Genomic DNA, 26,259 nt, shown 5'->3' with positions numbered 1-26,259 from the left:
ATAAACAAAGGAAACTCTAAGGTCTAACAAAACACGCATGTCCTGCAATTATCTACCTGCTGGCTTTTTAAAGGTTCGGAGACTAATATGTTCTTTCTTGAAAGATTTATACAAGAAGGTTATAAAATCGTTGATTGTTTTTTGTTTTGTTGGACTTCCACAAACCTTTTTCCAGCGTATTTCTTTAAATAAGTATTCACAGAAATGAAGTCGAAGAAGGAAGCCAGGGTTTCCTGTCACCCTTGAAAATATAAAACAGTATTACAGTGTAGTTGCACCGTTTTAGTCACATCACAGCGTCAATATTAGACAGAGAGAAGAAAGTACTTTGTGAGAGACTAGAAAAGAGTTATTTTCTGCAGTTAGACACATGAATTAAAGGAGGCTTAGATTAGATGGAGGCTGTAAATTCGGTAATATTCAATAATTTACTTAGACAGTGTTACAATTGTTATATTTATTTCTACACCTATACTTATATAAAACGTAAGTTGTACAACCAAAAAACCAATTTAAAACTAGAAGAAAAGTTCAATTTTCTTTCTTCTGGTTTAAGCGTTTATAAGTTTCACTTGCAACACAACAGATGGCGCAGGTGCGACACGTAATGTGAAGGGAAAAGGATATTGCGTATAAATAAGTCTTGTAAGCTAATATTTTATTACCTTTAATATTAATACGTACATAATTGTTATCTTGCTGAGTATAATGTAATACTTTCGGGTTCATACATAGGAGTTTTATTTCAACAAAGAACATTTGTTACAACATAGTTATTTGCCGACAAAACTAATCCTAAAGTTTTCAAACTACCATAGATTAAAGAAATATGCAAATACTGTTCACTCATGCTTTGTCGCTCTATTTGTTAAATGTTCTACAATATTAAAAATTATTTTTGTGCACGTTTGAGGCTATTTTATTGTTATTCAGATATAAATTATTACCTTCAGAATAATTCGATTGATTATATTTACTTAGGTGTAATTAAATGTTTAAAGTATTTGTTTAATAAATACCTTATTCACTTTAAAGTTCATAAATGAATTTACATTTATAACGCATACAACATCACTCTTATAAGTCTTGATATATGTATTTGTACAAATAAGCCATATACACATTTCTATTAAAACATTAGTTATTTGTCATATAAGATAATATAACATAGACTACATAGTCTATGTTATATTTCAAATTAGACGTACATACGTCTCCTAAATAAATATTAAAACTCCTTGGTGACACAAACATCGCGGTATTGTCTATGGTTTACACCAGTACACTTCAATAAGATTTTTAGATATGAACGCTAAGTTACTTTTAAAATAACTCAAAGTTTCAAGTGCTGAAAAGACCTAGATCCAAGGCAATTCCATGAATTATATGTTGTAATGGGTATGTACAAATAATAAACCATTCTTTCCAAATTATTTTTTAGTTAATATTTCTTTAATTTTATGTTAGAATAAGTTACTGTTCAATGCGAACACTTCTACATTCCAATCTATGTTCACTTCCAGTACAAGTAGGTTTTTATCACGTGAACAGTAAATCTTTCCCATTACATGGAGCGTTATACTCTACGGCATAGAGGCCAATGGCATGCGAGGTTCACAGATTCTGTCAAAGATATTATGTCGGTATAAATGTCTCCATACAAATTGCATTCCCTAAGAACATGCATAGTTATTTTATTTGACACGTAACCTTTTTCGTAATTTATTCATAATTGTTTTAAAGCACTGATCTCACAAAACATAAAACATCTATCTCTGAATACATTAAAATCGCATACGACCCAGGTACAACATATTGATACTTGATAATTTATTCTGAGCAGGTGTAAAACCAGCTATTCGTGTTACGTTAGCGCATCTTCATTTATAAAATAACGAATATAATTATTAAAGTCCTGTTTTATAAGTATAACAAAAAATGATCATTTAAAGATCAACTTTAAAATGTTATTTTAGTCATACAAATTGAGTGTCTGTCCCCAAAACACGAGAACCTTCCATTACCGTGCATCTTTCTGTGCTGCTTGCAAATAGCCACTTAGATGTCGCCACCTCCAATACATCTCTCCAAGAGTATGTGCTAGGACACGTCACCGAAGGTTCTATAGATATATTCTGATTTAATGATGATAAATTTGTGATCAGTGAACCAGAAAACACTTAAGCGAGGGGAGGTGGCATATGATTTACGTTTTGAAATTTAAAATTAGTCTTAAAACAAGTAGAAAGATGAGAAAAAGTGGCAGGAAATTCTCCACCATTCCTTTTAAGAGTTTATATATATATATATATATATATATGTAGTGTATTTGCCATCAGAAAATTAACAGCTATGATGTTTTTATAAAATCGTATATTTTTGAATACATTGAATATTTAAATTATCTTATTTTTTAACAATTTACTTTGGAAGAATAATACATTGTTTTGAATAACTAGACTAGCATCGCGAGCTCGGCTTTAAATGATCGGTGGTTTTCCAGTTAGATTATTAGTCTGTAACTCCATAGATAAAGTTGCAATATATAGATAGCAAATGTATCTTGTCTAGCATTTATTTTGTCTTTTCTTACGCAATGTGTTCCAACAGGGGCACTTACATTTTAATTGACAACTATCAAGATATTTCGTAAAGAAACCAGTCTAGTAGTAGACAACTTGTATTGAAAAGGTTGTTTACAATAATATATTCGTTTGGCAATGAAAACTATTGTGTTTTTGAATATTTTTCATGTTTCGAACTAGAAGAAATTATTGTATTTATTTTATTTTATTTATTAACACTTCGTTTACATCACAGTATAAAAAATGAAGCTTTTCATTTAATTATTAAATGAAAAAGAGGGGATAGGACTGGCGGCCTTATCGCTTTAGAGTCATTTCTTCCCGGCAACCACTTGTGTAACAATTAATAAGTTCGTAGCTTACATTAATGTGTAATAGTGTTCTATATCGTCAATATTTATCATTTATAATTCGTTATAAAAAGGTTGAGGTTTTATATTTTCTTGTTTCGTTTATGTGTCAGTTTAATTGTAACATTAATAAGTTTTCTTTTGTATTTGTATCAAGTTACCAAACAATAAAAAATAAATAAATATAACTACAGATATAGTTCAAGTTAAAACTATAACTTTAACTTAACTCAATAGTTAAGATATACTACACTTAAAGTCACTAAAGGCGAATTAAGACCAAAACAAAATTTAAATAGGATAAAGGATAAAATTCAAATTATACTTATCGATCTGATGTGATAAGTTATTCCGTAACGCTATATTGGCCGGCCATCTTAAAATAGATTAAGACATTTTCCGTCTTCTATGCCTTGCTAAGCAATCGGACACCCAAGGAACTTATGCCTAAGGTCGAATTCAGTTTGAAATAAAATTGTCTGTAGTCTATACTTATAATCGTGTAAATAATTACGCGTGAAAATTTTTTAGCATGGAATGTGAAGAAAGATTCAGTTTTAAAGACGAAAAATCCCGCCCCGCGTAGATGCGCACACGCATGCAGTTGGGTTCCGTCGTTTAGTTTGGCCACCTCGAAGTCCTAACTTCGATAAACACTTAAAATAATAGATACATGGCGAGGCGTGCAAGATCCTGAATGTTTATAATTGCTTTCCGCATTACATTATAGTTTATCCTCTTATCGTAAAGTCAGGAAGTTATATTTGTAGGAAAACTATAATTATGTTAGTAAAACGGTTTCTCTTTGTGCATTGATGGATATGGTCCTTATATTTATGATATGCCGTAATATTTTGAAGCAAAAAATCTGAGATTATATTCAAAAAAGATTTCTTTCAACGTCTGAAAATAACCATTACAAAATAATAAGTTGTATTCGAATTAAGATGTATTGGCTTCAATATGATATATATCTTTAAAGTTTACTTATTATAAGAGCCTTAGTTGCTTTAACGACTATTCGTATTACACCAAAAATAGACGAATTTGCGCATATTGCCTAGTGTTAGTTTTATGTTTATGTTTTAACTTTAGTCTTATGTTTTGAGGTCAATATGTACAACCTTAATTAGTATTCAAAACTATCTTATCTATTTTACTTTAATATGATTAAAAAAAATCATATTAAAACCATACATGATGTGTCCTCCCCATAATAGAGACTGAAAGTAGCGTTGTTGGACACTTTAGTATTTTAAATATCGCTGCTTTATTTAAATCAAAATGCTAGCGACTTGATTAAATTTCGATCTTTAATTAACCGTCTAGAGGTTCAATTAACTCTCTGATTCAACTAATTTACTGCGACATATCTACTAATTTTATGTGGTTCTCCAATGACAACTCTACATGATTTTGGCAGGAGACTAAACGGCTTTTCTTATTAATAAGTGTATACGAAATTTCAACAAAAGTAGCGTTTCAATGATGTACCTACAATCCAAATAATATTAAAAGTCAATAACGTGTTTATTCAGTGTATTAAGAACACCACTTACTTCGGTTCGAGTCAAGGATCTTTGGATCATACATATTAATTGCATATCGTAATAAATCGCTTTGAACACAGCTTAAATTGTTCGTACAGTTTTATAGTACAAATGAACCCGGTAGCTTAATATTATGAATACATGTTTTTAGCAAATTTAACTTTTTATAAGTTAACTTTTCGATTGTTTCCTATTGAAAAAAATATATATTTATTATGTAAATCCCACAACTCCTCTATCTAACTATATAGATCTATTATTATACCTATATAATTTTATTGTAAGAAAGAAAAATTAAAATAAACTTCACAATTTTCAAACACCGACAAAAGGCGTGGATTCCAACATCTCCAAAACTACAGAAACGATTTTCATTTGGAATCTGCTGTTTCCATACAATTCTATATACGTGTTTCTACGTAATGTTCTTTACACATAAAAAATTTGATAATTCTGCGCATGATTCTCGTACTGACAGAAATTTTTACACTGACTATACAAGTTCATTACCTTCATTTAAACCAAACAAAGTGAGGGAAAGTGATTATGCAATGTAACTTGTTAAATGTATTTAAGAATTCTATTCTAACTAGCTCAATGAATAAACATCAATAGGTACCAGTTTGCAAACCAACTGGGCTTTTATTTATTCGTTATACTGCTTTTATAACGCAGGAGCGTTTCACCGCTTCTGGATAGACTTTGCCAGAAGTCTCATGAGTAAGTGAGTCTCGGTTTGTATGCTAGTGAAGGATCCTACATTGTTTTGCTTTAAAATACCTTGATGCTTGATTGCCCGGCAAAATGTGTCTCTAAAACACTCAGTAAGTACAGAAATCAAGGAAATACATGGGATTACAATTAAATTGTGAAACCTTTATTAAATTCGTATTCCAGCAAAAGAATCATAACTATGTTAACAAACACTATACATACATGCATGACATACAGAAGTAATATTTAAAGCTAAGTCTGTAAATGAGGAGCGGTGTTGGCCTTGGAATGACTCTGACGTCGCAGATTCGAACCTCGGCTGTGTACATAAAGATTTCCTACTTTTGTAGTGAAGGAAAACATCGCGAGGAAAGCTGCATGCCTTAGGCCCAAAAAGTCGACGGCGATGGCACAGAAATCTGACTAGAAAAAAATCTGAATCCTTTCCGAAAAGATATAAATATCAATTACCGTCTAGACTCAAGAGCAGCCTTGAATATCAGTTAAGAAGTAAACGATGCTATTTTAAGAGAATTACTAAAAGACTATCTGCGAACTAAAAAAATTAGGTCTGGGCCTCATGTTTTCACGATCATTTTTTTATAGGCAAGCAGTTGATCAGCCTCATGTGCCTGAAACACGCTGTCGGCTTTTTGAGTCTAGGACGTGTCGGTTTCCTCACGAGGTTTTACTTCACCGTTCGAGCGAATGTTAAATTCGCACATAGAAAGAAAGTCCATTGGTGCACAGCCAAGGATCGAACCTACGACCTCAGAGATGAGAGTCGTACGCTGAAACCATTTGGCCAACACTGCTCTTAAGTGCATACTTCATAGGATCAGTTCTATAGTAACTGAGAACGTGCGTCTTTAATATCAATTTTTTTTTATTAAGGAGAATGCATTTCCGCACAGTGAATGCAGTTCCGCAGAGTGTGGGACTCGCTCCAAAAGCACTACCTACTAAACCCCTCCCACCAATGACGTCACTGTTGGGGTAAATTGTGGTCGCATAAGCATTCTACCAAGAGACCCCGTGACTGACATTTATTCCTGTTTAGAATAAATTTATAAAACATAAATTGCATTTGATACAAAATTGGTAAATAATGTTCAAAATATTTGTAAGACATTTTACCTCTATATCTTAATTAGTTTCGTTACAGTCATACTGTGTACTTTGCACCGGAAACAAGACTATTAATTAAGAGTAAGATATACATTATACATTATTTTAACTTGAATTGTATCTTTCCACCGCAGCATAAACATGACACTGAAATGGTGATATCAGTCTGATTATTTTTTTGAATAACATTGGCAATTCAGAGATTTGTAAAATGATATAAATGTACTAAACAGTATAGATATATAACAAGTATAGATTAAATTAAGCGCGTTTCGTGAAAGGCCGAATCGAAATGTCATCTGTGAAAGGCTTATGACATATTACTAAACAGACATATTATATTTATACAATATCATATGTAAGTAATGACTCTATATTGAAAATATTCTTATGTCATGTGTTTTACACTTTCACATATTTAAGATTTAATAAGAGAGCAGTTAGAGCAGAGAGGTTTAGGTTTCTCATAATTTGATCAATTCCTTAGTGTACACTTATGAAAGCTAAAATAGTAATAAAAATTGTTCAAATCTAATTTTAAAGTTTGTGTGAGTTGGAAAGTTCGAAGATATTGAAATGACCATGTGGTTTGACGTTGGAGTCATCTTAAGCGACTGTTAAAGGCGCAAATTACATATATACATATTTCTTTTACGAACATTACAACTACTAATATTGTCCTTCGTACTGGTTTACAAAATCTATGTTATGTTAAAAAAGGTAGTCTAATAAATCACAAAAATAAACAAAAAGAGGAAATTTTGACATAAATTATTAAACTTTGTTGTTACACCAATGAATATTAAAATAAAAATATGAATAAGAAAACAAAACACGTTCCAACCTTAATATCTTTAATCACTAAATTACAAAGAATGAGGGCAACAACATTGTCCTTAAATTCAAGTACTTCCCAAAAGTAAATCCATTAAAAATGTAATTTTTAATGTCAATACTATCACGTACAACTACCATGACCTACATAACGTGACAATCTAATAAGCGGCCTTCGTTTTGATGATCATAATATAGCAAATAATACTTAATTGATTTATTTAAATTAGTTTTTAAGACGTTACGTGTAGTAAATTAATTTCCTTATGATTATTTTCAGACTAAAGCGCTCAGTACCCTGTCATCTATTTTCTTCGGATAGGCATACACTCTAGAAGAATTCACCTAGGAAATTTACTTATACGATTTTCGTCTAATTTAAGATGACGTTCAACTCATCCTATGATATTACAAGCGTTATGAACGTGAAAATGCTTTAGTTTTTCAACTTGTATAACGTTTTTCCCCATTGCCCGCGCCCACTAGGACTATTACAGGATTCACTAGAATAAATTGACACTTAAAGTCAATTACGCTGTATGACCCAGGGTCACTGGTCAAATGCGCGTGAACCCTAATCTATTTTTAGTGAATGGACCATTTTGTTATAATAAGAATTAAACTTGTAAAAAAAAATTCTTATAAATTTACATTTTTAAATTTTTATTTACATCCATAAGTGCTAATACGTCATTTAATTAAATAAATTAAATTTGATCAAATATATTATTTTAGAATGTATATGAAAAGACTTGTAAATCTTCAAAAAAAGTTGTTCAAAAAGGTCGATGAAACAGTATATGATAGGAAGAAAAGAAAACAGCTTTAAGACAAACAACTAAATGTTACAATAAATATAATGAAAGTGGAAATGGGCGGGGCACTTGGCAAAAGCAACTAAAAATTAGAGCAAAAACTACTAAACTGAACCCGCAGCAAACAAAAAAGAGGAAGACTATATAGAAGGTAGACCAAATTAAAGAAACAGCAAGTAGTGCATGGCAGAGGATTGGCGGGAATTGTAGAAGGCCTTTGCCAAAAAAGGGCACACAAGTAAATTAAAGAAGATTGAAATAGAAACGTGTTTAAATGTAAAGGTATCTGAATTAAAAGCCTATTTGTATAATATAAGGAATACTCACGGGAGGAAGAGTAAAAAGGATTGAACACCGGACCACTACACACATAACTCAACAATACATACGCAGTTTTGGTGTACTGCCGTCAATAAATACTGGAAAGAGAACTATATAGAAATAAATATATAATAATTATATGATCAAGTATTGTATGAAAAAAATACAGTTTGACTTGAAAAGCGGGTTTAATTTCCTTTTTCGGTTTTAATTTTGTTAAATAAATTGTAATACCTTTTGGTTTTAGTCTTGAATTGATTTTATAAATCTTAAATGTTGTAATTAAATAACATACTTCCTTATTAGGCCAATTGACCTATACTCAATTATATAAGGTTTTTTTATTTCTTTTACGTTCGTCTATGATAAAACCATTTTCCAATCTGTAAAATAAGATTTCCCAACGGTTAAGTAGATTTCAAGCAATAAATGCAATGCGGTCAGCAATGCCACGGCTATTTAGCTAATCGTGTCATAATAATTATGCGATTCTAAAATATGAAGTTTACTGTTCATTGATCACACGCATCGAACAATTGTTAGATAATTTTTTATCACCTAACTCAGTCCTTTTCATGTAAGGTTAATAAAAAAGCTTTTACAGAGAGAACACTTCAGTAAACGTAAATATTTATTAAAATAGTGATATAAAATAACTCCTTACATTTATTCAAAACGAATAACATATTACATAAAAATATACCTAATAACTAAACTTAAAATTTAATAATTAAAAAATATTATTAAAAGGAGTCCCTTTAGGCAAGGTTCCGAAGGTACTAGCAGCGTTCCGCCAATACAATGTAAACTCGTGTTGTATACAATGTTTTGCTTTTTGCTGCTTGAATTAATCATGATACACTTCTGTCAAAACTTTATGAGTTGTGGCAAAAACAAGATTCTAATATCATGTGAACATAAATCCAAACCACCGTCTGCCACCTAAATATTTAGGACAGCATAGGAAAAGAGTTTCGCTATGAAATATTATGGGATTTGGCACTATCACCATATTAGCGAACACTAAATTGAAATACATAATATGTTTTTTATAGCATATAGGTGGTTAATGAGTCTAAGGGACAAAAGCACAGACAAAAGACAAAGACAAAAGCACAGCCTGAAAATATCAGGCGTCGCAGCCCATGAAAACCCATTTTAGTGAATGCGTGCCGGCTTTTGAGAAAGGTGTATGCTCTTTTTTTAAACAGTTGATGGTCGTATCTCCCAGGGAATCGTTTCCACAATTCGCAAAAGAAACGGACTTTGAAATACTCTCTGTCTAATTTCTGCCAACTTATAAAAGACGTGGACAGTCTCTGGTCTCAGGTTAGAAGGAGAGACGTAAAAGATATTTAATTCGTTTCATATCCCTTGTCGCTTTGAACAAACAAACATCTTCAATTTGCCAATTTTAAACTACAACTAGCTTAAACTGCACTAATCGTTAGAAGCCGGCTAAATTCAGAATGGATTAACGGTCTCCGTTTTCATGATACTATTGAATGTTTTTTTGGATATCTACTTAATCCTTGGACTTATATACAAACACAATAAACTATGAAATAAATGTATATAAAGTTTTAGGTATTTGGTCAAACACTAGTTACCAATTATGAATTTCCATACAGTATGCTATATCTAAGTCTGTCAACCACGCTGCAAGCTTTATATTTGCAGCATACTTGCAGTTCCTAAATTACAATTTTATCCTTAAGTCTATAACATTGACAAAATACATGTCTTTAAATTCTGAATACGATTCCGTTGATTCTGATCCACAGGCGGTGTTAAATTGTTGAAAGAATTATTCAATTTTCAAACAACAATATATCGATATTTCATATCAAGTCGCGGGCTTTTTATTTTGATTGGAATCTCTCTTGAAAGGTCTTGACAGCTCAGCTGGGACTGTTTTTACGAGCGTAGCTATGACGGGAGGGGCTTTTTCCACGACTATTGCAAGGGCGCATCCTGCAATATCTGGATTCGCGGAGTGTTCCAAGTCGCAGGCATTAGTTCGTCCATATTTTATGTGGCATTAAGATCGGGATGAATAACGTAACGGCGGCACCTCAAGTTTGATTATGATTGGTCAATAATAATTAGTCCAATCCGCGCTGACGCAACGTCACACGTCATGTTGCGTCTTTTGTTTATTATCACAATCAAACACCCGTTTCGGCTTTACTTCAATATACAAACTTTTACAAATACTCGTATTGTTTTACCACCATGCAAATGAATTACTACAATTAATTTTTGATCAATGAGACAAAGACATTTATATCGACCGTATTGTATTTTTAGGACCAGTCCAAATGACGCAACTTGAACGCAGACCTTAACCAGTAAGGCAAGTGGATTTAATATCACTTTGTTTCTCCGCACCACTGTAAAATCACGATATAATTATAAAATAGAATAAATGATCGATTTTTTTAAAAATGAAGCAGCAACATCGGTTTCATTATATCGGACCACAAAATAATACATACATATTTTTTTACATTTTTTTATTTATTCTACTCTTCTATCACCATGGAGTTTCTTACATTCTTGATTCGTTATATATATGTTTCATACCTTAAGTAACAGGATTTATTTTAATATTATTTATATTATATAATATTAGATGTTAGGATCGGTGAAACAAGAGCTGGTGCCAGCATACTGGTATACATCAAACATTTACATCTTATTTTATTCTTATAATTATCTATTATAATTAAAATAATATGTAGATTATTTTTTACCGCTATTGTGTTTGATGCTACAGATATGCATGATTCTATCACTCCTCCTTCACTGTATAATTCTGTCCAAAGTATCCTGCTACGGAATTTCTTACCAATTAATATCAGACGAGCTCAGTCTTTAAATTTATTTAAAATCAGCTTTTTGATCATTTTTCTTCTGCCTTGTAATTAGCTACTACTTATTTATATTAATTATGAGTCAATTAGCCTTTGGCAGAGTAAGTGGTCGAAATGGCGTACATTCGGTTTACGCTTCTAAGAATTAAGTGAAATATATATGTAACTAATGCTAGGTTACAAAACTCGTGTCGCAAGTATTTATTGAAAATATAATAGCTATTAAAGAATAATAAGGATAATACACACGAAGGCCACTTAGTGAACGCAATACACCTGAAGCAAATATTGAAACAAAGTATTTATATTAACAATACCAGTGTGGCGTGGCAAATACAATTGAATACTTTTACTGTAAAAAAAAAATACATTATCACTGTCATGCCAATGTCACACAATGCAAAACACACCCTGCAAGGCACTCAGATCCACAAAATTCATGATAATTAGAGCTATAAAACAATTTACCGTGTAATATAATTTAAATAATAAATGGTCTGTTGAAAAAATATAGTAAGTATGATATCACAGCTTAAAATTTACTTACACAGAATATATGTAATTATTTTGTTTGCACTGTTAGTCCAAACTAAAGCAATTAAAAGAAAATTAATTAATGATAAGAAGAAGTAAAATACAAAATAAGTCAATGGAGCTACAAAATTTCAAAGAGAGTTTTTCAAAGATTTGGGCCTCAGATGCAGAAATCTGAGGCCCAAATCTGTTTCATGATCAATTGTTAATCTAATAGACATGTAGGTTGTCTTCCGTGCCTTACGCACGCCCTTGGCTTTTTGGGTATAAGTCAAGCAGGTTTCCACACTATGTTATCCTTCACCGTTCGAGCGCATGTTAAATGCGCACGTATAAAGTCCATTGGTGCACAGCTGGGAATCGAACCTACGACCTCTGGGATGCGAGTAGCACGCTGAAGCCACTAGGCCAACATTTCTCTATAATCTTCTCACTGGTAACTAGATGTTATTTAACAAATAACACAAATCTATAATTTATTGTCTTTGTCGAAATATCCTTCGGTACCAAGTGTAATATATAAAATATATAGTAATCAGTACCATGTACTCAAACGTTGAGAGATACATTTTTATCGCATTATCTTATCTGTACATACCTTTGATGCTGAGATTTATTATAACACACCTTTATTTAAGTTATTATTTGAGTGATTGTGTGATTTTTACTCAAATATAATATTCACAATTGGTTATGTCTAGGATCCCAGCGTGATAACATACTTTATGTAAATGAAAAGAAAATGAATATACAATAAATACAAAAAATGCTTATCAATATTAAACTTCGCTGGACATTTAAAATTGTTTTAGAAAAATACATCCTATGTTACACAGACATAATATTAAGATTACGTATACAAATGTATAAAAAATATACAAATATATATAGATTAAAATAAAAAGAAAAGTAACACTCCAATCAATTCGCCCATGACGTGAGATCGCGAAACGGATCAAGACTTTCTCCATTTTAGTACACATTTTTATCTTGATATGTTAATGAAGTGTGAAGGAATTTCAACAATTGATTTCTTCGTCGTATTATTTCAATTCTAATCTAAAACAACCTAACAACGCGATTTATTACACTCCGGTCAAGGTTTTATGAAACATGCAACATATTTATCAAAATAGGAAATATGGGCACTAAGGATGGATGACCCGAATCAGTGTTGGTCTAGTGGATCCAGCGTGCGACTTTCATAACTGAGGTCGTAGGTTCGATCCCCGGCTATGCACCAATGGACTCTTTCTATGTGCGCATTTAACATTTGCTCGAACGGTGAAGGAAAACATTGAGGAAACCGACATGTCTTAGAACCAAAAAGTCGACGACGTGTGTCAGGCATTGGAGGCTGATCACCTACTTGCCTATCAGATTTAAAAATTGATCATGAAACAGATTCAGAAATCTGAGGCCAAGACCTAAAGGTTGTAGTGCCACTGATTAATTTTTATTTATAGGAATCTGATGACACCAGTATCAGTGCAATTGGACTAAATCTTCTCCACACCCTTTCCCTGAAATACGTAGCCTAAAACATCAAACGAGGCTACGATTGTGAAAATATTTATACATTTCATTTAAGATTCTAGTTTCATTCGTGAGACAATAGCAACGTATTGGTACACTGATAAGAGAATTGATAAGTTTATCTAATACATACAGTGACATTCTCGCATCTCTGTAAGCGGAAGTTAATTTACGCCTGACCCTAGCTGACAAGGACACATTCAACATCCAGAACATTCAATAAATCTAATAAAAATAATAAAAAATAAAAGCCTTTTAATTCTTACAGCAGAACAAGAAGTTACATTAATTAAGTTTACTTACATATTGAATGATATTGGGATTAAAATCGCTTGTAAAAAATGTATGTGAAAGTTGTTAATATTTTATCACTCTCAAAAATGCTAATAATAAACCGAATTTAAAACATAGAATAGAACACCAATCTTGAGCGTTCGAAAAAAATTAGTAACATCTTGTGTTATTTTTGTTAATTAAATTTGTATCCTAATATACTATATCGCACTATTAAAATATGTAATATCGGTTTTCACAAAGAAACTAAATATCCACTAACGAATTTTGGTTTTCAAGTTTTTAAATGCACATGCAATGGCCTATGTGTGCCTGATAATATTAATGAGCTGCCACGTGCCGAGTGTCGCCTAATCGATTTTTGGCTGTTGTTAATTAGGAACTGTATACCGCTTATTTAGTTTAAAAAAATATCAAACTAAATAAGCCGTTACAAAGGGGGCATAATTGTTTTGTTCCCCTGTTATGAACAAGAATTATTTAAAAAAACTAATGTGTAGTCAGTGTATAGTGTGAACTTGTTAACAAAAACTTGTGTGACCCATCACCCAAGAGTTCTATATCCCTTGCTAAACTATAACTATATATTATTACTCATAATTTGCATTATATATGCCAACCACCTCTTATCTCTACGATTACAAAACGTAAAAGAACTAGGTTGATTTTGCGTAAAATATTAATTGCTATTGCATTTTCCGATTCATTTAACATGATAAAAATGATATTGCACTTATGGAATCAGGAGTTATAGAAATAGTTTTATATTGTGCAATAAAGTATGAAATTGAATGATATGGGATAAAATGGGAATAAAATCGCTTGTAAAAATGTATGTGAAAGTTGTTAATAATTTATCATATTGACACTCTCAAAAATGCTAATAGTAAACCGAATTTAATACTTATAGAATAGAACACCAATCGAAAAAAAATGTAATATCTTTTTAGGCCTTAGCCTCAAACGTCTGAATCTGTTCTATTTACATTTAGCAAATACGCTTTTTTGGGTCTGAGGTAAGCCGAGGTCGAAGGTGAAGAAAAACATCGTAAACAGTTAATTGCGCACATAGAAATAAAATCCACCGGTGCATAGCCGGGAATCGAACCTACGACCACAGGGGTGAGTGGTACACTGAAGCCGCTAGGTTAACACTGTTCCCAATACTTTATAGAATATCTAAATAACTAAAAATAGCTCTACATTTTCACGTATCCAATCGAATTACCTTTATAGAAGTTTTTACTTAAAGGGACTCAACTTATATATATTAAGATTTCGGCATCGTTGATAATGTTAGTGGAATAATAATCTCAATCAGGAAATCAATGCCGATGAGAAGGGATGCCAACAGGTTCGAATTTAATGACGTGGAATAAGTGATACCATGATGATCTTATGTTCCAAAATAAACGTTTTTTTATTTTTTATTTATCAATTCAGAACCATTTTCGTAATATTTATGAAAATATTGATATATTTTGCTGCAATCTTCGTACTTACCGTAATTTATGTATCACTATGGATTACGCCCTAAATGAGTTTGTATATAGTTTTAGTTTATTAGTGTTTTAATTTTTTAAGTTCTAATATCATTCATTTGTATGTGTGTAAAATTTATGACGACATTTTTAATGATATATTACTTGTATATTTCTATATAAATAAACAAATTCGTAAATAATCACTTTGAAAATAAAGCTGTGCATTTTTAAACATATTTTGGTAGGACATTTAGAAGTACGGTTGATGTTATAAATAATCAATAATAAAATGTTCGGGTAATGTTAAGATTTTAGTACCTTAAACTGGAATAACTTATGCAGTTGTAGAAATCGAATAAAAAATTAGCAAAATACACTTGAACCGGTTTCATATTTGTTTTGAATGTCACTTTATGTTCGTTTCGTTTATTTAGACAGTATAGTTCTCGGTATCAAGTTAATTATATAATGATGTTATTAACTAAAATCACCTCATAGCAAGCATCAACTAAATATTCAAAAACATAGAGTGGCTTACCGCAAACAATTTTACTTTTTTAATAATTTTCTTTACCTACTGTATAGTCATTATATAAAATTGTATACATTAAAATTTATACATTGTTTAGTTTCATTAGAATTTATACGTAGATGGATTCTTTATTTTTCTATCTTTATCTATTATATCTTTATCTCATCGAGACACAACCATAGCCCGCACCTATATTAATATAATATTTTCAATTTTTGTTTAAATACACGCGTCCATTGTTCAAGAATAATGGCCGATAGCATCAATAGGAAAACAATAAAGAGTTGGTATTGTGTATTCAATTTAATAACTCTAATTGAACACTGAGTTATTCAGATGTTTTTACGTAAGATGGATCCCTTCTGTCCCTATCCCTAAATTATTCAGCGCTACGGATATTAGGACAACAATAAAATGAAAATCCTGGTACTGTGTTGCTATATTGATTTAATCATTTTTTATCGTATTTAGAGAAACAAACAGAGCATTCCGTTACGTTAATATGTTTTCATTAGTCCATTGTGATGTCGAATGAGTCTTAAACATGCCGGTATTCACGATGTTGTATATATTTAAGCAAACAACATCACTCGTTTCTAAGTTGTAATATGAGGATTACGGTGCACATAAGCAAAAAAAATAAGAAAAAAATATTAATATTAAGTATTTACTTCCTAATTTAGAAATTCTTTTTCACAGATTAGGGCGCCTGAATACCATTTATTTAAAACAAAACAAATGATAGCAAATATTTCGAGTTCTGGATGATTTTATGATTTTTTATGATTGATTTATTAATTGCACCACGACTGGAACACATGGGCTCGAGTTGAGAAACGTAGACTTAACCACGAAGCTATTATTTCTAAAACACTGAATTAAAATTGTAAAACATATGCGTCGGTTCTACAATTTATTCAGCTGTTTGTAAAACATATTTAATTCTTAATTTGTGTAATGTAACGCGAACTTTCATTCGACACATTGACTTCGCTGAAATTTTAAACACTTTCTTTTTAAGAGATCACTAATTAATGCACTTTTAGATTTCACTAATTGTATTATTACTCTAATGACTTATTTCCATAAATATTTCACAATAGCCAGCCATCGGTCTAGAACTCTTTGTAATTAAACGACTATTTTTAAGATACAAAATAAAATGTAAGTGGAATTTCGCATGTTCAAGCCGGTTCCTTGGTTCAAGTAACTCTTGAGAGAAAACGATTGACTTGTTAGTATATATTTTACTGTACTTCTGATATTTACACCCAGCATTAGTGCCAAATAAGGTCCCAAACTGGTAAGAAACTTGATGCAAACAATTTGATCTCTAAAACATTTATCAATAATTAATGATCTCAGAAAATGTGTCGCGAAAGAAATAATATATATGTAGTCATTTGAGTGCGACGATAAGATGATTTTTTCATTTGCTTTTCGCTTAATCTGTCGTTTTTTCATCTTAAAATATGTTTTGTCTGCGTCACATCTCTCTTTAATGGCTCTATTTAAACCAATGAATAAGGTATATTAATTTTATTAAACATAGCAGCCGTTTTGATTATACTTGTCAATGTTTCTTTTCAGATAGGTGAAAAAGTTTCAACACAATTCTCAAGTTTCATTTAAAGTACGCAAATGTCAAGGTTCTAATACATTAACTAAACCTATAATTTACATTCCTACAAGATCGTCGCTTAATTTAAATAGATTATTGGATATTCAGCTGTCGTTAATCAAGGACTCCAGATCGTTCAGTTAACGCCAAACAAATTCATTGTAAGCAACACGTTCATTGTTCAGGCGTCATAGGAAAATTCTTGGATTCAAATGATGTCACTCACCTGAATCCTGCGCATTTTGCAGGTGATGTATGTGGTGCAGATGCGCATAGTAGTGGTGGTGGTGCAAAATACATTCCAGATCAGTACAGTTTAACATTGTCTCGGGGCACCAGTCACACCGGCGACTCACTCACGCTCGCTGCACACTTTCACAAAACTATTCCACAGGCACCTTACTACGTTACGTTGTCACATCACGTTATCTCCTTGGACACTAATACGGGACTAGCGAACATGGGATCCAACACAGGTTAAGCACAAACAAATCTTTGCATCACATAGGTTTTGTTTATTATCACGCGCGTTCACGTGTTTTCTTGAGACATCACTGTTAATTGCGCGCGGTAAGAGTGACGGAGGATCGATAACAAATCGATGGATGCGCGTACTTCCGATGCATCGAATAGTACGCTCAACAGCCGTGGCGCGCGAGTCTACACTGAACGCGATTGCGTCTTGCGATTTCCACCACTCCCGAGCACCCGGCCCCGATCGCACGCAGTCTTGGATATGATACCGAGCCACCTATTGCCCTGTGAGAATAATATGCCGTTCAATGCCCGAACCTTATTATCGTCAAATGGAAGTTGACACACGCGTCCTAATCAACTCGCCCTCGAAACAACAAGTAACTGTTAGATAAACTGATCTATTTAACGAAACAAACGATGCATCGAATTCTTCATACTGTGTTTGCATAATTATGAAATGACGTTCACGCGACGGCGGCTCGGTTATGATGTTTGTATTAATTACGTAGCGAATTTACTTTGCGGAAAAAATGTGTAAGTATCCGCAGTATTGTCCCAAGGTTGGAGGACTTGCTTGCCGTGAGTGGCTTGACGAACTTTCATGCCTACAATATACACTTGTTTATGTGCACCTTACCGAGTAAATCACAAAATGTGTTTTGAATTACAATGAAAGCTTGCGTGGATCGTAAATATAAGTGAAAACACTGAGTTAGATTAGCACATAGTCGCAATTTTGATACAATGCAACATTCTCGTCACGAGTTACTTTCATCTAAAGATAATTTCTATTGCAATAATGAATCTCGCAAATAATTATGCCAGTAATGACTTTGTATGTAGATAGTTTTTGTTTTGTTTGGCCTTTGTTGTTTCACACGTTAACCGATCCGTCCATTAGTGTGAGACCTTTGACAGTACTTTTGTTTTATTAACATTATAAATGTTCGCATTATCACATAATAGAAGATCATTCGTCTATATTACCAGCGCTTTTTGCCGTGTGGTTCAAACAGTTTTTTATGTTAGTTTATTAGTTTTTTTATTGCATTCGCTGATTGCAAACTTAAAGTTACGATCGCATTCTTGACATTAACTTCCTGTAATTTTTTTATTACGCCGTATACCTAAGGCAATTGATAGTGGTATTTTTCCAAGAAATTGATCGATAACAGCTAATCAAAAATATATTTAGTAATGACTGATTTCTGGTAATTGTAACACACCTGAAAAAAATCCGAAAATGAATAAAGCTAGGCTGACTTCCGCAAAACAAAAATTCAAAAAAAAAGTTTTAAAATTCTGCTTCTGCTATCTTGTCACTGTATTAGTTCCAAACAGACTTAGACCCATAAATTAAAAATCATTCATTCATTTAGGTAATACAATGTACACTTATAAACTTCGATATAGAAATATATACATATTAAATGCTCCTAATTATTTTACATTTCCTGACGAGAAAAACTAGCAATAATCTGTCCGCCTCTGTTTTTAATCGCCAAGTTTTTTACACAATGTTAGTAAGAAGCTGCAACCATTGTACAATGAGAGGATAGATAACTAATAATATGATACAGCAAGAACAATTTATCACTTGAACGCGTGCTGCATTCATCATAGTTTAATTTTAGCTCTAACGTACACTTAACTCCCCTTTATGTAGTTAATTTAACGATGGGGGAGTTACCTATAATTTTAGCACTGTACGGTTAGCAAAAAATTTAGTTAAGAAATATTTTCTCATATCAGAAATGCAGGAAGCGGAACCGGAAGTACGCACTTCTGAATCTGATGAATAACTATTTAATTCAGTTATCGTAAAGACAATTGACGCGATATTTTTTTTTCTCTATTAGACTTTTGTTTATATTCATGTGCTGATTGTAGCGTTTTTATATAATTACAAAATATATTCGTAATGCTTCACAAAAAACCCTCCCTTTGTTTTATTGGCTTTAAATTAATGACATATTTTTAAAATACATAATTATATAGCGACATATTTTTAATTTGTTATGGAAATGACCTCTCATACCTCGTACTAAAGTGTGATACGTTTATTTCTTTATATTTTGTTTAATTAAATAAAAACATTTTCTTTTGATTTTTTAGAACAGACGGCAAGCGATTATCTAACCTGATGTTAAGTAAAACATATATGACCGCCACCTATGGTAACTCTAAATGTCGGGACTACTTTGGTGCTCTTCTCATGAGGGCCCAATGGAATTGCTTGGTTGGAAATCGTGAACTGTTATTTTTACAAAATTTTCATATGCTTTATAGATATTCTCGACATGCCGCATCACTTCTTTCTTGCTTAAATTGTACGTAGTAAAGTGAAACGCACTCACCTCACTCACAAGTCATCTGGTGTCTATGGGCGTCGGTTGACTTAACATTAGGGGAGATCATGGTTTATGGATTTACAAAATATAATTATTACATATGTGACACCTACAAGCCGAGGCTATCACTGCGAAAAAATATACACCTTCTCGTCCTTAGCTTCTTGGGTCTTCGGGCAACTTGAATCATCTTTATATTTTATTTTAAGTTTAATAGTGCCATTTTAGGTGGTCTAATTGGAATAAATGATTTGATTTGGTTAGATTGTCCAAGATGACAAATCTGAGCTGAAGCTACCTTCAGGTAAGAAGAATAGTAGTGAACAGGCACAAACTGCCAGGCACCGATAATATGGCATTTATTTTATAAAATCCTCTCAAGCCATTGGTAAATCTTATTGGCTCTTTGTCCTGAGTTTGAATTCTCAAAGGAACAAGACCGGTGCCCAACTCTGTAGCATTCAATAATTAAATCAAGAATAAGTTTAATATCGCCAACCTTGTATTGGCCTGGGGTTTTTACAATAATTGTAAACTGTCGACGCCTATATATGTCTGTCATGTTAGCGCATTATTGTAAAATTAATCATTTTTATATATTTAGGAATTTTACAAATTATTAAGAGACACATTTATTTATTGTGAAAATTCCGCCATTTAACTTTTCGGCGTTGTTTTTTTTTTTCAATTATTGGTACTGAATTCTGCCAATTATTAAGTTGGAAACTGGAATCACTATTTGACAGTATGGGCACTGGACACAAAATTATAACAGAAATAATAATGTAATACACATACATATAGGTACACATTCATTTAGGTGTACACATTTCATGAAGGTCAATGAAAAAAATAACAATTATTTATCCTTAATGTACATTTACTACGATGTTCTTAAATCAAGGGCGTAGAACGGTTGAGTAAAACTGACAAAAAAATCCGATACTGTGTTTGATATTTGTATTTCTTAAAGCATCACTCCGTCTACCACATGACAAGATATATACCAGGTAACCATATAATTAAATTTAGCAATTTTTAAAATCATAATGTTCAAAATGATCTCTCCCTTAACTCTCACCCCTGATGCCGTAGGTGTACTTTTGTGCTAATTAAAGTTCGTTCGTTCGGTAAAGGAAAGCATAATCAGGAGACGGTATTAGAAAAGAAGTATAGAAATTGACAAAGAGGCAATGGGGATGTAGCACCACAGAATCGTTTTAAGGTGTAATTATCTTCTATAGGGTGAAGTTAATGATATTATCGGTACGATTTTTTTACTAAAAACAAAATAACGACTGAGACATATGCCGTGAAATTTATCAAAATATTCTATCGTTCATTATTTGGTCTGATCCGTATAGTTTCGGCGTTTGAAATAAATATAGAACAGTTTATTACTATGGTATCCAAAGTTAAAGATTCAGTGTTTTCTTGCTGCCAGACTAATTTAAAAAAAGTTTTAAATGTCTAAATTTACCGTATATTAAAACTAAAAAATATAATGAAAAAAATCGTTATCTAGGTTTTAAAATTTAGGCAAAGAGCAAGGAAGAAGCTTAATTGTAGGCTATATTATATAGTGGAATCATGCCTTTTAATTCTTGAAAAATAACATTAAAATAGGATGACTATTATATTTTAAAATAATTATAATTAAATATCTTTTTACTTATTTGTTTGCAAGAATCCCTCCTGCATCCAGCTCGATAGGCAGCTTTTTTGATAAAGCACATCTCGTGAGCAGTCTACTTTGTTTGTTTTTCAATAGGCCGCCTCACTTGGTCGCCCTTATGGTCCATTGCTCGTCTGACAGTCTTGCTACATGCCCTGCTCATCTCCATTTATGCATTAGATGCCCTAAGCTTTCCTCTAATAGAGCATCGGTCTATCGGTATCTAGTAATGTATCTTATCTTTGTGTGTCTTATTTATAATTTTTGATAAATTTGATTACTTTTTATTGTCTGTATATTTCTAAGTCTAGCTTGCTTTGCTTGTCTTTGTCTGTCTGTCTCTCTGTCCCATTGGTTGCTTAAGTTTTACTGGCTGAATATAGATGCATAAGGGAGTATAAATGAATGTCATTTCCAATACGGAATATCTATTAGGACGGACGTTATGAATAATGAGGAAACTGACTTTTCCTTTTGGGACGTTTTTGTCCTTGTTTGACCTCAAGTGGGTTACAAAGTGCCGGATAATAACGGAAGAGGTGTGGGAAAACATTTTCCTTATCGACTATAATGTTTAAGGATTTAACAATATCAAAATTATCCACTTCCGCACTTCACTTGGTTTCTAAGGCACAGAAGATGTTCTTTCTGATTTCTGATAGTGGCAACTTACATATGGATTGGAAAAACCTGCCCCAATGTATTTCTTGCTCGTTTTTTGTTATAAACACATAAATAAATTTAAAGAACATTTAAGAAAAAATACAAATTTCAAAGCAAGATTTAGCCTGAACAATAATTTTAATTACATTACTACCAATTTGTATTTAGTGACTTCCAAGATTTTTATATTTTAAACACGCGAATTGTAAACCTCCAGGTGTTTTATCATTTAAAAGGGACATTATTTCCTTGACCTCTTTTTATTAGAAATATTAAGAATAAACCGGTTTCTCATATCTCTAATACGTCTACAGAGTACAAAAACAATTCAACCTTTCACCAATCACAATTGCCGAAGACTATCAAAGGAACAAAGTAATTTCGCGCAAGATTAATGCCTCTTAAAATTGCATCTAAACAGGTGCAGCCAGTTATAGTGTTTCAATTAATTCTCTTTTGACCGAGGCAGCCGGTCATTACACTCAAACAAGGCTGTGGTGCAGCCTAGAAGCGGTTTTAGGCCTGACAAGAATATACTTGAAATAAACGTGCTTTGAATGTAAAATTTGATGTCGAAAAGCCATCACAAATACAGAATAAGCGAATTTAGCTGACTCAAGAAAATGGAAATTATCCGGTTCTAGAAGGATTAGTTACGCTAGACTAAGTCCATGAAGTTTTATATTCAGTTTTGCTAAAAGTGAATCAGTTTTTAGACAGAATGTCGGGTATCTTTCAGTCGAACTTTAGACCTTTATAAAAATTCTATAATTTATGGTTGCCATACACGGTAACCACAATTTATCTTATTATTATAATAAACAAAAAGAGTCAGTAATTTGTAATTCATTAACCTGTGCGTCCGTCATAATCGGTACCTTTGATCGACTGCCGATTCCCAGAGTGAACGCTTTAGGGCACACAGAACTTACATGAAATACCACTTTTTAGAACTACTCAGAAATGTTAGTGATCAAAAAGTTAAAGATTATTCGATACAGATGTGCCATTGTTAAATAATATTTATTGGATTATCGTTTTATGCATTTATTTATTATACTTTTCATTGAAAAAATAATAATAATATTGTATAAAAAATATGGACTTTTATTTGATATACGAAATATTACTGAAACAGTAACACGAATCTATCATAGTATTATCCTGCATGCATAATCCATATTAAATATAGAAAGAATAACCCGCAAATTTCTACAAGATAATAATCCAGAACGAGCCAGTGTTCACTTGGCATAGACATGTGCAACAATGTACCAGGATTTCGATCCTAAGCGTAAACAGGATCGAAAGCAAACAGTTGTATTAAGGCCCTGTTTCACAATGTATGGATAAAGTACCTTATAGCTATGCAACACAAAAATTATTAGAAAGATAAAAGTTCCCAAAAAGATACTTCGCGTTTCGTGACAAATAGCGCTATCTGACAGTTGTGAACCGCAAAAATACTGTTTATCCTACCAATAACTAATAAATAGCTTATTTGGAACTTATCCGAACATTGTGAAACAGACCCTAAATATATTAAATATCCATATTTCTGTTTGTATGTTTGAATTTAGCAAAGGCCTGCTTACTTTTTTCTGACGTGTATTTCGCCTTGTAGGAAAATATAGAATTTCCTCACAATGTCACACTTCCCCTATACGATAACTTCATTTAAACCAGTTATCGACCAATTTATGTGAATACCTTGCGCTTGCGTTTACCTACACCGATTTTAAGGATTAATTTGTTGGCAGGTGGCGCTGCAGTCGGTACTTTGATTGAAATATCATGAAGGGTCTCTTTAGTTGTAAATGTAGATTGTTAAACTCAAGCTATTGTTAAACTAGCTCGGTGGGTCTTATCAAGAAAGGATTACTTTAAAATTTGCCTTCACCAACATATATGTAATATATAAAATTACCAAAAGGCACATTGATAGTCCCCTTTAGCCTTTCCCTCTCGCAACGTTCTAGATCTAACGCTACTATATCTAGGATGTGTAACTTTGGTAGTAAAGTTTCCCCTAAAATTGATACCTTCCACGTCTCCTTGTTCTGTACAGCTCTCTTTTTTGCAAACACTTATCAATTGAGATCACATATCTATAGTTTTTAACGAGTGTCAATCAATTTGTTATACAAACATTTTGTTTCCTTCACAAGATATCTTCTAGAAGGCTAACCGTGTATGTCTTAATACCTAACTAGCAAACCCGGCGAATTTCCAGCTAACACTTAAATAATATTAGCTATGTATAGTTAAACTTGATTTAGAATTTCATTAAGATAATCTAGCTTTGTTTGCAAATATAGAAATGTTTTGTCAAAAGTTAAGGCACTATATGCTGTAAGCATTAGTAATATTTATTAATTTATATATAGTTACTCCATAACTTGTCCGATATTTTATTACTTATTTTGCTATTCGGAGCGGAGAAGATTCCACCAAAAGTGATTTCTAACATCGGTCCAGCTGATCTTGAGTTAAGTGGTGTAACTAACATGAATTGTTTTATATATTTAGATATAATATGCTGGTCTTAATAAATATTATAAAGAAATGTATCTGCGGCGAAATTTAATAGTTAACGACTAATATATGTAAAGGACAGTGACCTTATTTTAAAGTCACAAATATAATAAAGTAATACATGTTTGTATATATAAACGAATCTAGGAACTAATTTAAATCTTTATGTTTTAGTTTACCGCCAGTAAGTGTGATATGCCAAACAGATAATTAACTATTGACGTCTTTACCGTTGAGATGCAACATTGAATCTTATTTATGGTTCGACTGACTAATAGAGGATTTATAATAGCCTCTTCCTTATTACAATCGACTCGCCTTCCGCGAAGCCTGGAAAACAAAAAAGGCATTCTCTAGACATACCGTGATTTGGTATAATAATGATTAAATTTAAATATACTATTTCATTTTACCTATTGGGTAAATATAGCCCTATTGTGGTCTGGGTATGTTCGTTTGAATGCTAGTTATATGGTCTCTCTTGCACCTTAGTGATACAGTTATCTACTATTTCGTTTCCGTGAAGTCTTCAGAGGAACTTCTTTATATATTTACTTAAAATTTGTATTACTGTATTCTGATTTTACAGTACGTGGTTGGAACTAAATAGATATTTGATTGTAAGACAATACGATTTTTTTATATTTACAGAGCATTTTTAGTATTTATAAATATATTTAAGTTTTCTATTTAAACAATTTTAAGATTGTTTAAATAGAAAACTGTTTTGTATCGTGGGTTCCTGCGCTCCCTGTTCTTTTCCATCTCCTGAAAATTACGATTTCAAATAATTTTAACAGTATTTATTTTCTATTAAAGTGTATTTCATTATATAAACATACAGTTAAGACGTTTTAATAAAGCTTAATTTATGATTTACACTGGAGACTTAGCGCTAAATGTGAGAAAAACTAATTTCATTTCACATATTGAAGTATGGCGCTATCTCGACTGGTACTTTCTTGAATATTTCTCCGTAGCCTTTTCCGTATCTACACTTGTATACTCTTGGACCGTTAGACTTAAACACCTGAGGCATCCGACTCTTCGAGTTTTTACCTCTCTTCGGAACTGCAGAGACCGATGCAATATAGAATGCCACAAAATCAGTGCAGGCGAATTTGATCGTTATGATGTACAAATCGCAAAAAATGGATTTAGAGTGAGCAACAGAATTCCAAATTTAAATGATTTTAAATACTTTGAAAATCGAAGTCTGGAAATTTACTTTTTAAATTTAGAAGAAGATTCGTCTCTCGTTTGTTTTAGTAAATAATATAAACATTTACACAAGTACTATATAAAACCTTTCACAACTGTTAAAGCGAAGTTCTTAAATTATTTGCATCATTTTTTTTAATGTCTTCTATATGAAGCAGACATT

General features: G+C 32.1%; 1 protein-coding gene across 1 annotated transcript in view; it reads right to left on the bottom strand.

Annotated features, from left to right (window-relative positions):
• The window catches only part of LOC111004151, a 139,826-nt gene extending 121,983 nt beyond the window's left edge, over nt 1-17,843 (bottom strand). Inside the window, exon 1 of the mRNA XM_022275024.2 lies at nt 17,401-17,843. Coding sequence (XP_022130716.1) covers nt 17,401-17,497 — 97 coding nt within the window. The 5' untranslated portion in view covers nt 17,498-17,843. The remainder of the gene's footprint in view (nt 1-17,400) is intronic.
• Between the last annotated feature and the right edge of the window lie 8,416 nt (nt 17,844-26,259).

This window comes from Pieris rapae, chromosome 7 (assembly GCF_905147795.1).
Source record: "Pieris rapae chromosome 7, ilPieRapa1.1, whole genome shotgun sequence".
Classification (NCBI taxonomy): domain Eukaryota; kingdom Metazoa; phylum Arthropoda; class Insecta; order Lepidoptera; family Pieridae; genus Pieris; species Pieris rapae.
The sequence above is the reverse complement of the archived record's forward strand: the minus strand, read 5'-3'. Positions and strand labels throughout refer to the sequence as shown.